This window comes from Eriocheir sinensis, chromosome 53 (genome assembly GCF_024679095.1).
Source record: "Eriocheir sinensis breed Jianghai 21 chromosome 53, ASM2467909v1, whole genome shotgun sequence".
NCBI classification, from domain to species: Eukaryota; Metazoa; Arthropoda; class Malacostraca; order Decapoda; family Varunidae; genus Eriocheir; species Eriocheir sinensis.
Window position 1 is genome coordinate 2,973,165 of NC_066561.1, and position 13,853 is coordinate 2,987,017.

General features: G+C 41.9%; 1 protein-coding gene across 12 annotated transcripts in view; it reads right to left on the reverse strand.

Annotated features, from left to right (window-relative positions):
• LOC126983178 (histone acetyltransferase KAT6A-like) overlaps positions 1-13,853 on the reverse strand; it is a 55,720-nt gene that overhangs the window by 9,537 nt on the left and 32,330 nt on the right. For 7 of the 12 annotated variants that reach the window (XM_050835736.1, XM_050835735.1, XM_050835737.1 and 4 more), the window contains 11 exons: positions 9,153-9,356; positions 8,612-8,970; positions 7,379-8,412; positions 5,921-6,051; positions 3,751-3,884; positions 3,425-3,566; positions 2,975-3,230; positions 2,593-2,830; positions 2,245-2,395; positions 1,685-1,930; positions 954-1,518 (listed from right to left, as the gene is read on the reverse strand). In XM_050835736.1, coding sequence (XP_050691693.1) covers positions 954-1,518; positions 1,685-1,930; positions 2,245-2,395; positions 2,593-2,830; positions 2,975-3,230; positions 3,425-3,566; positions 3,751-3,884; positions 5,921-6,051; positions 7,379-8,412; positions 8,612-8,970; positions 9,153-9,356 — 3,460 coding nt within the window. The remainder of the gene's footprint in view (positions 1-953; positions 1,519-1,684; positions 1,931-2,244; positions 2,396-2,592; positions 2,831-2,974; positions 3,231-3,424; positions 3,567-3,750; positions 3,885-5,920; positions 6,052-7,378; positions 8,413-8,611; positions 8,971-9,152; positions 9,357-13,853) is intronic. The other 5 variants (XM_050835739.1, XM_050835738.1, XM_050835747.1 and 2 more) reach the window with 5 other exon arrangements.

Here is a 13,853-nt window from a genome sequence, read left to right on the forward strand (position 1 = left end):
ATGCATGCTCTTTTGAGCAATTTTATGCCCTTTATTTTTATTTTTGTATATTGTGTTCATTGACAGTAAAAAGGAATATTTTGACAAGTCTTCATTTTTAAAAATTTAAGAGATGTGAAATGGCCTCTCTGGACACGTGTACACATTCCAACAAAAATCATTATACAAGAAGGTAATAACTCCTTGATTATATAATCAGTAAGGCATGTGGAATTGTAAATCATGGTTCAGAGTAATAGGAAATGAAAACTGATCGTCGGAAGCTTCATAGTATTATGTTGAACTTTGAAAACTACGGGTGTAGTACAGACGGCCTTGATGCGAGCAGTGTTGCCTGATGCGCATCCAATCATTTTGTTGTACTTACAATTCCTGTTTAATTTTAGGTTTTTGTGAAGTACTTATACATTACTCACGCTTTAGAGTTGTGAGAAGTGTTTATAATGGAAAGAATAAAGGCTTGAAAAATTTAAAATAAATTTTCTTTTCTTGGTATGACATCGTTAGCTCCGAGATGGAGAAAAATAAGAGGACGAACACTCTAGGGTAGCCGCGCTTCCATTCCTCACATATATATATATATATATATATATATATATATATATATATATATATATATATATATATATATATATATATATATATATATATATATAGATATATATATATATATATATATATATATATATATATATATATATATATATATATATATATATATATATATATCAAATTATTATTATTATTATTATTATTTTTTACATTTTAAGGGGCAAATAAAATAAAAAATACAAAAAAAATGCAACCTGCTATGACCCCTATCTATGACAAAAGACGACACTGTACGAGTTAAGACAAACATTTAATTTAAAGGAAAATAATTGTGGTTACCACCTTTTCTATGCCAAACAGGTTGAGGACCTTCAAAATATATGTCTGAAAAGTACACAAACCTTTAGCTGTTGCTTGTGAATCCTCCCCTTCAACTTTCTTGTTTTGTGGTGGTGAAGGATCTTCTTTTGCTGCAACTGTCTTTTTACTTTCTGCAGATTTCTCTTCTATCCTCTCACTCTTCTCCACCTCTACTTTTGAATCTGAAGATCCTCCATGCTCTGAGACCTTCACTTGGTCCTCAGCACCTGTTTTTGGAGCTTCACCCTTCTCGTTCTTATCTCCAGGTGACTTTTCCTCTGTTGCTTGTTTGTCTGACACCTTCCTCCTCTCCTCTGAGCCCAACCTCCTCTCCTCCTCATTACTGTGGACTCCATGCTTCACTCTACGCTTCTCCTGGGAACACTGCGTTTCCTTCAGGGCATGCGTCTTCCGCCTGCCTTTCTTGAGACTGCGAAAGCTGGGCTCAAAGTCCTCCTCCTCCTCCTCCTTGAAGACATAAGCATCCTCCTTTGCTGCCATGGACAGAATCTTCTCCTCTCCTTTTGCATGGATAGAACGGTTATTCTTCTGTTTGGATTCACTGTTGCTGTTGATGTTCTCCTTTTCTCGCTCTTTGGCTTCAACCTGAAATAAAGATTAGTCACCAATTAAAACCATTTCATTCTTCAATGTTCATTTCTTTCAACAATAAAATAAATAAATATATATAATTACAGTAGAGGTATAAATCTTATAATATAAATGGAGTTAATATATTCTTTTCAACACTCTCAGAGGTGCCAATACTCACAGCTGACACAGGGGTGAGAGTGGCAGCCTTGTTGGGCCTTGGGGGGCGAGTCTTGACATGGTTTGTGTGTGTTGGTGTGGCCCCAGTCTCATCCTGCCCCATCAGCTCCTCCCTTCCAGTGGCAGACTGAGTTGTGGCCTCACATGGCTCAGCATGCTCCACCTTTACCTCCATCCTGTTGCTCTCCGCTACATTCTTGCACTCCTCAACCTTTACCATGTCTTCTTCAATTTTCTCTTCTTCATCCTGATTAAGAACAAAGTTTTGTGTAAAGCAGTGCTCACTGGAATTATTTATCATACTTAAGTACTAAACAGACTTTAAGATGAAATAGTGATTTTTCCATCTAAATTACTTCACCTGCACCACACAAGCTTCTGGTTTTGTGTTTATGCCACAATGGTAATTCTAATCTCTACAACAGTACCAGTTATAACATCCACTTGGCACCCCATTTTTTTCTTAATATCCCCATCAATGAACAAACTCATGATGTAGTGTGGTTCAGAGGCTTATTATACCAGCCAGGTTGTACCCTCCACCATTAATCCCTCCTGTACCTCATCAGAGTCCTGCTGTGAGGAAATGTTGTGTCCTGGTAGCAATGGGGACCAGCGCAGGGCCTCAGGGTCCAGTCTCAGCCGCCGGGGGTTGTTCAGTTGTTTCTGGTAGTGTTCCTCCACTGCCTTCCAGTCTATACTGACAACCATCCTGTGAGAAGCAAGTTATGACTAACACAAGAAGAGAGGGAAATGAGGGGTTTGATATTCTGATGTAGATTTTTTATCACAGGACCTAAGAAATCTCTGGAGAAATTTATGAATGCTTGATTAAACTTATCATCAGCGTGATGAGTAAGTTATTAAGTAAAAACATTGAAAAGTTTCTGCCAGATGGAGTCCACTCACTGGTTGTTGGAGTCCCTCTTGAAAAAACCCAAGATGTTGAGGGTGTAGGCAACATCTGCTGGATACATGGCTTTATCCTTCACCACCTCCTGGATGCTGAAGGAGGACTTGTTCTTGATATGGTGGAGGTACTCCAGAATGACGGACTTCCAGTAAGCAGTGTAGGAGACACGGCCCAAGTCTGAGAGGGGCTTCTCAGGGGTCCCTGGCTGACCCTCACACTTGGAGAGAAGGTAACCTGGACACCACAACATCACAATGAGTTGTTGCAGGTTTGAAGAGTAAGCAAGGAATGGTGTACATCTAACATTATGTGTACACTGACCTAGCTATTTATGAATTACAATTAAGCCCAAAACTATTTAAAAATGTCAGAACTTACTGAAGTCGATGAGGAAGCGGCCGTATCCCTGACGCTGGTACTGCGGCATAGTCATGATGCATGACACATTGTACTTTAGGGCTGAGAGTTTTTCCTTACTGAAGTACCCCACCAGGTGACAGCCTTTCTCATCATTGCGGGTCAGGACATAGAAGAGGAAAGGTTCCACATCGTAGTAAAGAGTCTTGTGGTCCAGAAACAGCTTAGCTAACAGGCACAGGTTTTGACAATATATTTTGCTCACATTCCCATCAACCTGGAAGGTAAATTTCCAATGAGACAAATTTGCTTTAACAATAAACATGTACCTAGACAATTTTACATTAGGGAAAAATAAATAAATAAATAAATAAATCATAGGCTATAAATATCAACTAATGTTATAAAGTTTCCTGAACATCAAGAATGTTACAATTCACATCATCATAGCAGAAGTAGGAACTAACTAACCTCAAAGACAGACAAACCATCCTTGCGGTAGATCTCCGTCCCTGGTGGAGTGCGCCACACACACTTCTTGAGGTGGCGGCCCAACATGGAGACACTCTTCATGTATTTGAGGCAGAACTCACACAAGAACAGCTTAGTTAACCTGCCAAGCATATAAATGACAGTTTTATAGGACACAAGAAAAAAAAATTTGATGAAAAACTGCCTCAACACAATATAAGACTGTAATACAATAAAATGTAAAGAAATTAAACTTAATAAACATCCTCAGCAACAGGTTGATACTATGTAACACTCTCTTAGAATCCTGAATGCTGTTGACTTACCGGGCATATTCCTGTGGGTAGGGGGCTGAGTACCATGTCTGGACGTCATACTGGCCAAAGTCTATGCTGGCAGGGCACCGAGACATGTTGAATGGGTCTCGCTCCTGCACTGTGGTCCGGTTCTTGTCCATCTCCTGCATTAACAGGCAAATAAATGAAGTTGATGGCTGATATATTTCTGCCATACTGTTTAATCTGGCTTTAATAGCATAGCAGGATAAGTACTCAGGCAGTCCCCAACTTTCAAAAATAATTGGTTCCTGAAGGTCTTATGATTTTTTTTTTCCCCCTTCATAAGTCCAGCTTTTCACTTGCATCAAAATCAACAAGTATGACTTTAAACTTCAATATATATATATATATATATATATATATATATATATATATATATATATATATATATATATATATATATATATATATATATATATATATATATATAACAAACCACTTGTGCCAGGAAGTCTTTTAGCTCATCAGGTGGCATGGTTGGTATGCGCCTTGATTTCTATTCAGAAAGTTCGATTCTTGGCACAAGTGGTTTGTTGAGATGTTTTTTTGATATATATATATATATATATATATATATATATATATATATATATATATATATATATATATATATATATATATATATATATATATATATATATATATATATATATATATATATATATATATATATATACACACACACACACACACACACACGTGTCGGACTGACCGCTATAAGAACAGCGCAGTGCCCATGATGGTCAAATATATCAACAATGCAAATTAAGAGCAGCACAATTTGTATGTTTTGTAAATATTTTTCATTAGGACTTATTGTTGTTGTTATTATGATTATTATTATGATTATTATTATGATTACTATTATTATTATCATTATTATTATCGTGATTATTATGATTATTATTATTATCTTTACTATGATTATTGCTATTATTGTTATTTCTATTTTCCTTTTTATTTTCAACCATACTACTTTGTTCATTTGTCTCATTCATTTCATTTCATCTTCCATTGATGTATATTTTCAGCTCTAGGGCTGCCTGGTACTTCATGAAATAAACCGTTTATTATTATTATTATTATTACATCAGTTGCAACATTTTTATTGGGGTTAGCTGTATGTGATTGGGTGGTTTGCTTTTATCTTCCTGCTGCCCAACGATGCTATGGGAGTGGATTAGGCACCATTTCTAGTCCAGATAGTTGTGGCTGTGATTGGCATTGACAAATGAGAAGAGAAGGAGGGAGGAAGCAGTTGAAGGAAGGCAGTAGTGCTCGCTCGATGTTTCTCTCATGACACATGCTTTTGTATTTTTAATTTTTTACAGGACAGTTTCTCCTCCTCACAACTGTTATAGATAAAAGTATTTGAAAACATCTGAAATGCCTAAGGACCCAGCCTCTGGTCCATATACTGCCCATAGGAGGCTGGTTGAAGGTAGAATTCTCACATAACGGTTAGATACATCCACCCTCCATCATAACTGTCGGGTGACTGGTTGAAGACCATGAAGAGTTGACAGGTGCTGCCTTGACCAACAATATAACTAATTCACTTTGGGCTTAAGTCAGGCAATCAGGTCACACTTGCTCAGGAATCCCCCATGTTCCTACAGTCAAAGGATTGCATGCAAACACATGTGCCACATCACTCAGCTTTTCCCTTTCTCTTCATTCTTTTGATTATGACCACTTTGATTTTAATTGTAATTGCATACAGTTTGTTGCTGCTACTGCTAACCACTTTCACTGCTTTTCTGTTTGAGACATGTTGGGGTAAATAATCAAGTCTATATGAGGATAATCACAGCTTTTGTTACTTGTGTTGGTAACAATAATGCCCTGGGCTTCCAAGCAGAAGGTGAGAGCACAGTCACCATCTGTTGCTGACCACAGACTTGTACTTGGCACATGTTGAAAGCAGTAATTTTTTATTACTATTTTAACCTTGGAAAGTAAAATTATCTTATGGTTCTATAAGATCTCCAGAGTTTTTGTAAGTAGGGGTCTGCCTGTAAACTGTAAATCTGCTTCATATGAGTGTAATCCCATCCTCTTTTTATATCTGAATATTTCATTGCATGATAATAACACAAGAGGTCATTCCATTTTCTCTTGAACATTTGACATAACCAATGTAGACGTGTGCACCCACCTGTGATGCCTTCTCCTGGGCCTTCTTGAACATCTCCAGGTCCCTCTCTGTGACGCCCGGGGGCAGGACAGGACGAGGCATCTTCTCTATGCTGCCAGGCTTGCGCTCCACTACTGGTGGATAGACCAACCCTTGAACCCTCCATGAGTATGCCAACCAAGCTAACTTACAGGTTGTGCTTTATCATACAACTCAATACTACTGACATTATGGTCAATTAAATTTATTATGTGTCAAAAGATGCTACCTTATTGAACAACAATGACTAAACTAATTTGTTGGAATAAACTGTTTGAACATGATTTGCAAAAAAAGAAATCAGTTTAAGCATTAGTAATGTCTAGAACAACTAAAATGAATCGGTTATAAAATGATTAATATGAGTATGGAGTGAGTCCGGACCCACGGCAACCTCACCCGAGTAACTAAGGGAAGCACACCACCGCAGCCCTGCTGGGTGTGAGAAGCCACCCGGGTATGTACAGGCGGATCACTAACCAGGATCCTGAATTTTGAGGGTTAAGAGACCTTGATGTTAGGCTTTTTATTCTGGTGGTGTCAGACAGGCCAGATTTCCAAATCGAGAAGTTCTCTTCCAGTCTGAGCAGGGACAAGACCTTCCTGATTGCCATTCCCTGGACTGTGGTTGTTGCTGATGCTGTGGTGGTTGTTTTGAGAGCTATTCCCCCGCCACACCCTATAAAATGCCAATCGGTAAGCTAAGCCGGGGCAACTCTCGTGGTAACCGTTGAAGAGAACTGCCAAAACATAACACTACAACCAGGAAAAAGGAAAATTAAAAGCTTGAACAAAACAAAATTTTTAAAGATTCACACAAAGAAAATTTAGACACTGTGTTCAGTTCCCTGACATCTAAGATTTGGATCTCATTTCATGCAATCGCTATCATTTATGTGGTGAATATCCATATCATGCACATCTGTCTCCCACATGCACTGAAGCTGTCAAGCACAGGTTGACGCAGAGCCTGTTTCTAGCATCTAGGAAGTGGCTGTAAACAGTTCCTGAGCTGCTGCACTCAGCACAAAGACAAAACTACAAAAGCCTTGGTGGCTTCTATTGACTTTTCAACATTCATCTACATAGTCTTCAGGTAACTGATTAACACCACATGTTGCTTTCCCAGGTGACCATGATGACTGAGGTGCAGACATAGACCTGAGACAACAACACTGCCTTGCCACAGTGCTGCAACACTGTGTACTGAGGAAATGCAAATCAAGAAATGGAGAAAACAGTTGTTAAAAAGCCAAATTAAAGACAAGGGGTAAAGAAAGGTAAAGAGTACAGTGGGTGACACAAAAAGCGAGCCATGCAGCAGCATTAGTCACCAGCAGTGGCTCCAGAGGCCACGATGGCAAAAGCAAAGCATTACGGAGCATAGAGTGTGATGCAGGAAGGTGGCAGCACAGCATCACGGTCCACAGAGTGCCTTACCCTGACCCCCAGTGTGGCTGCAGCAGCCTTCCGCTCTCATCTTGCACCATTTGCGTCCGTCGGCTGCCTGGGCCTGACCAAGGCAGCCCCCACCCGGGCTGGTCACCAGGGGGGCTCCCACGGGCCGTGTTGATGGGGCCCCGCTGGCACCGCCCGGGATGGCCCCCACACTCGAGGCTGGCCACCTCTGGGCTGCCCAAGTCGACCATGTACCACCACTCTCTACACCCACAGTGCTCGGCCCACCACAATCTGTGCCCTGCTGGGGCCCCTCCCCTACTTCCTCCACCATCACCTTGCCCCCCACCCTGACCTCCACTGGTGTTGCACTCTCCCCTTCTCTTGAAGGTTGCACTACTTTCTTTGGTCCTTTATACTTTGGTTGTGCCGGCAGTGGCCTCTTGCGAGAATCATATGGCGTGTACAAGTGACTGAGGCCATCAAAGAGGCTGCGGAGAGGGCCTGAGGACAGCATGGCACTGGAAGAGTTGGTGGAGGAGGAGCTGCGTTCCTCTTGGGGAGTACCACTCCCTGAATCTACTTCGCCCTCACTAAAAGACTCAGATTTCCTGGCTGGCAAAACAGCCCCAACAGCACTACCGCTGCTGCCTGCCGGGCCGCAGGACAGCAAAGGGCTGGACTCACTGCCAGGACAAACCCTGGCACCCTCAGGCAGGCCAGTGCCCGACTCATCACTACTACTCGTGTCTGAGGTAGAGTCTGGCCCGCTCGAGCTAAACTCGGCTGCTGGCTCTGCCTGTCTACCCCGGCTGCCCGTGCTTGCCGGCCTAGACACACCTGCACCCGCGGTACTGTGAGACTCCACCTGCAAGTCACTCTTTATCACTGCTCTAACTTTGCCCTTTTCCCCAAAACTTCTTTTGAAAAACTTAGCCTTCTCTTTGGATAACTTGTCACTAAGAAGTTTCTTGGGAGGACCAATCTGGCCATGCATACCCTCACTGTCATCAGAGTCGCTGGCCGGGTCCTTATGGTGGTCACTCTCACTCTTCTTGCGCCATCGTGAAGCAGATCTGAGCAAAGGAACAACGAAAAAATTGTATCAAGGGGGACACCCATATGTTTCAAACCAAAAACACTTTCCTCAATATATGAGATTATTTCCAAAATCAAACAGTCTGCAGTAAAATCTATTTATGGTAACTCCCCATCTCCCCCTGTAAGATACTTGGGATCCTCCATCCTTCAGCCATGCACAGCATCAACCCTTACCTTGAACATGAACTAGAAGATGAAGTGCTGTACTTCCTACTTCTTGCATTCACCTCCTGCAAGCTTTTCCTTGACCTCCCCCGACCTTTCCTACTGGAGGCGGAGGTGTTCGAGGTGGGGGTGGTGCCCTCCCCTGCCACACTACTACTTGGCGAGGATGTGTTACTACGGTTGTTGTTGTTGTTGTTGTTATTGTTTGTAGATGTGGATGAGGTGGTGACGGTGGCAGCTCGTGGCCCTTTGGTACAATGGGAGCAGCACCAATTAGGGGACATGGGCCGCTGCTCCAAGGGTGGAGAGGTGCAGCTCACGTGGTAGCCATCATCACAGAAGCTGCACAGGATAAGGCTGCCCAGAACCTGCACAAGAAACAGTAATAAGCCAACAGGACCAAAAGGAGAAAGGCTAAATTACTGACACTAGCCTTAGTATATAGTCCTCATCTTCTGGCAGTAGACAAAGTATAACATTAAGGGATATGATGTCTGTCTGCTATACACATCCCTGTAGTGACCAGTGACAAGAATTGCTCACGACTCACCTCTGAGCCGGTCTTTCGGCACACGATGCAGGGTTTACACGCTTCACACTGCCACCCCTGCTTCTGTAGTCTGACAGAGGCAGAGGGGTCCAGCCGTAGACACTTAGGGTGCACTGAAGTACCACAGAAGGTGCAGTGGATGAAGCCACCATTAACGCTCTTCTCCGTCCCCAAGCACTCACAGCAGATAGGCATAGTGGTGTTCTGTGGAGAAAAGGAAAATAAGTTTATTATGACACTAATGACTTGTGTGTATTTACCTAGTTGTAGTTTTACAGGGCCTGGGCATTATGCTCGTGTGGTCCCGTCTCCGTATCTGCATTTATCCAACTTATCTTTAAAGCTTTCCACACTCCTTGCTGATACTATATCCTCGCTCAGACTGTTCCAAACCTCTACATTTCTTTGCGGGAAGCTATACTTCTTTGTGTCTCTCAAGCATCTCCCCTTTCTCAATTTTTTACTGTGTCCTCTTGTATTTCTGCTTATGTTTCCTTCTGTTAGTAGCAGTTCTTCATTATCTACTTCATCTATTTTGTTTCATAATTTATAAATTTGGATTAGGTCTCCCCTTTCTCTTCTTTGTTCCAGTGTTGTTAAGTTCACTTCCTTTAATCTTTCCTTGTATATTAATCCCTCCAACTCTGGGACCATTTTTGATGCCATCCTCTGTATTCTTTCTAGTTTCTTTATATGCTTCTTCTTATGTGTGTGTGTGTGTGTGTGTGTGTGTGTGTGTGTGTGTGTGTGTGTGTGTGTGTGTGTGTGTGTGTGTTCAGTGATTAAATAGGGGAAGAAACAATTTTTATGTACTCATTATGTATACATTTTGTTCTTAATTACTGAATAAACTGAAGATTTAAAAAAAAGTGACTTGGTTTCCCCTTATTTCACAAATAAGTGTTGCCTTAACACATTTAAAGAATTGTTTTCAATATGCATTAAAATATTCGAATCTGCTGTTCTGGTTGCATTGACATCCCTTACACTGCATGAAGCAGCAGGAAGGGACACTGCAGAACATAATGTTATTCCAGTAACACCTTTCAGAAAGCAAGAGTGACAGGCATAAAGTCAACAATAAAAATAATTCATCTAACATGTGGGTGGGGCAATGCATGGTGAGGAGGAAGTGCAGGAAAGGGAGGGGGAGGAGGATGAGAGTAGACAAGAGTGACTCACCACTTCTACCTCTGACTCAACTGTATTCCCCAGTCTCCTGCACCCCCTCCTACCCTGCTGGCATGGGAACACCCCCACTCCCTGATCTCACCCCTCACCCAGAGTCAATGCAAATAAAGATAAGGGAGAACTGAGTGGGTAGGTAAGCAATGTACTGGATAAGGGGAAGGGTCCGCCAGCATTCTGAATGATAAGTAGGGCATGACATGTATGGATTAGGTGAATTCTCTCTCTCTCTCTCTCTCTCTCTCTCTCCCCAATCTTTTTTCAGTCGTTTTGAATATCTGAATGCAATTACTATCATTTTATTCCTCTCGTGTACTAGTGCTGTAACTATTACTATTACTACTATTACTACTACTACTACTATTACTACTACTACTATTACTACTACTTGGCAGGTATGAGGGTGGGAAACCTGCCAAGACAGTATAAAAGTTTGGTGTCAATTCTGGACGAGTAACTTTCTTTTCCTCAAACAAGTAAATGGAGTGGTGGTCACTGGGAACTTTCTTAAGACTAATGAGACACGCCAAGGCCGAATGCGGGAAATGCTGAAGACGTGTATTTGTAAAGGCAATAAAACTAGTCTGATCATGTGTGTTCATTTAGGTCCAGGAAGAATAAATAAGCGTTCCATGAGAGAGAGAGAGAGAGAGAGAGAGAGAGACAAAGGAAGTATGGTGTGGTCGTTGCTCCCTTGCTTTCTCCAAACTCTCTCTCTCTCTCTCTCTCTCTCTCTCTCTCACCCGAGTGCACGCGAGACATTCCTAATACTACCATATCTATTACCATACACGAGAGAGAGAGAGAGAGAGAGAGAGAGAGAGAGAGAGAGAGAGAGAGAAATACAAGTCCCCAGTGTGTTGCAAAGTCCTCAGTCACCCCCCCCTCCCCTTCCCAGCCCCCATCAGATGTTCCGCTGTCAACAAAGGACCACGTGGGGCGGGCGGTGTGTGTGGGTGGCTGGGGCAAGCAGATGACGAAGCAGGGCGGGCGGGTGGGTGGATAAAATGGGTGGGTGAGTATGTAGGTGGGTGGATAGCCTTCCCTTCCCACGCTGTCCTCCCCTTCCTCATCGTCTGAACTAACTCACACACTCACTCTCTTTCTTCCCTGGCAGGTGTGAAATGCAGGTTATCTTTTCAAGTGATCATATACCTGGTTGGATTTTTTATTCTCTTCCCATACACTCACACTCACTTTCATTCTACCCTGGCAGGTGTGAAATGCAGGTAATCTTTTCAAGTGATAGTGTACCTACTTGGATTTGTTCTTCTCTCATTCCACGGTGTTCTAATTCTATCACCTTTTACTCAACTCTTCTCATCCTCTTTACTACACTCACACTCTCTTTCATTCTTCCCTGGCAGGTGTGAAATGCAAGTAATCTCTCCAATTGATAGTGTACTTGGTTCGGTTTCTTTCTTCCTCTCTTCCCACGCTGTCATATCTCTATCTTATCACCTTTTACTCAGGTCTCAAATAGAAACATAAGACTGGGCAAGTGTGGAAATTCAGGTAATGTTTCTGATTGTTTGTGTTTTGTAAGTTATTATTACATTTCCACGCATCATTTACTTCTCCCTTATCATTTAATTAAACCAAGATATGCACACACTCAGGTTGGTATTAAAAGACACTTTCGTTTCTCCATCAACTATTTCTAAAGGTCAAAGAGAGGATCAATCGGGTTCTAATGAGTGTTTCTTTAGGTTCACGGCACAGAAGGGTCAAACTACCACCAGGGCCATAAAACTGCTCCCGGAAATGCCCAAAACTCCTATGAAAGACTTGTCAAATATGCGAACTTGGGCGACGATATGTTTAGTAATACGACACTCATTCTAAGCAGGTGTGAAATCCAGGTGTGATCTTTCCTCGTATTAATGTTCTTTCGCAACCCTTCCTGCTTATCACCTTCATGACATATAATCACACTTCGTTTCGCCTGTGTTGTCGTTGTGATAATGCTTTACCTTCTCGTAGTCTCCCCTCTCTCTCCTTTTCAGTTCTTTTCATACATTTTCGTTGCAACTTGAATGATACGCTCCGCCAATTGAACTCTTCCCATATTATCACACTTCGTTTCGCCTGTGTTGTCGTTAAGAGTGATAATACGTTACCTTCTCGTAGTCTCCCCTCTCTCCTTTTCAGTCTTTTCATACATTTTCGTTGGAACTTGAAAGATACGCTCCGCCAATTGAACTCTTCCCATATTATCACTCTTTCTTTCACCTGTGTTGTCGTTAAGAGTGATAATGCTTTACCTTCTCGTAGTCTCCCCTCTCTCTCCTTTTCAGTTCTTTTCATACATTTTCGTTGGAACTTGAATGATACGCTCCGCCAATTGAACTCTTCCCATATTATCACACTTCGTTTCACCTGTATTGTCGTTAAGTGATAATGCTTTACCTTCTCGTAGTCTCCCCTCTCCCCTTTTCAGTTCTTTTCATACATTTTCGTTGCAACTTGAATGATACGTTCCACCAATTGAACTCTTCCCGTGCTCTTCTTCCTTCGGTTTGATATTAATTGTATGCTAATATCCATAGAGACGACTTCCTTATTCACGGTAACACATGCCTTCCTCTCCCTGACAGCCCCAATACACATGACTTTCTACTCTTGCTCACCCCTATACTGACCATATATACTCTCGTCGGTCTCTGTCGGCCCCATTGCTTATCACCCACTATCTTCACATACTATTAGCTCTCCCCTACTCTGGTATCAAATGTTTACTTATCTTTTTATAACGTACACTGATTGTGGGGTTTCCTTTCCCTACACTATCCACACATCCTCATAACTCTCTCTCTCTCTCTCTCTCTTGTTAGAACCCGATTTATCTCTTTCTCGGCCTTTGAAATAGTCGATGTAAAAGCGGAAATGTCGAAAATACCAACTTGCATTTTCTACCCCCCCCCTCTCTCTCTCTCTCTCTCTCTCTCTCTCTCTCTCTCTCTCTCTCTCTCTCTCTCTCTCGCATTCTCATCAGCCACACCTGCCCTCTCACACACACACACCTGCCCTCACAGTAACTCGTATATTTTCCAGTCACACACACGCAGACTAATAATAATCATATATACATTACGAAGCTATTTTCCTGCTGACAGCCGTGACTTATAATACATACAGACTGCTCTCTCTCTCTCTCTCTCTCTCTCTCTCTCTCTCTCTCTCTCTCTCTCTCTCTCTATGGACAATATCAGGACACCTCTCCTCCCGAAATTGACCTCTTTCGGCCACCTCTTTTGATTCTTTTTTTTAGGAGCAGCGAATTGCGGGCTTTTTTTTTTGTTTCCTTTTCTTGTGCCCTTGAGCGGTCTCCTTTGTTGTAAAATAAATAAATAAATAAGTGATATATAACCATCCCGGAGTATCATCCTCCTTACAACTCTTTAAACTTACAACACACAAACTATCATTTCATCTCTCGCATTTCTTCAAGCGTGTGATAACAATGGGAAAAAACCTTACACGCGGCACAATTGCTTTTAACCTTCACCGTAC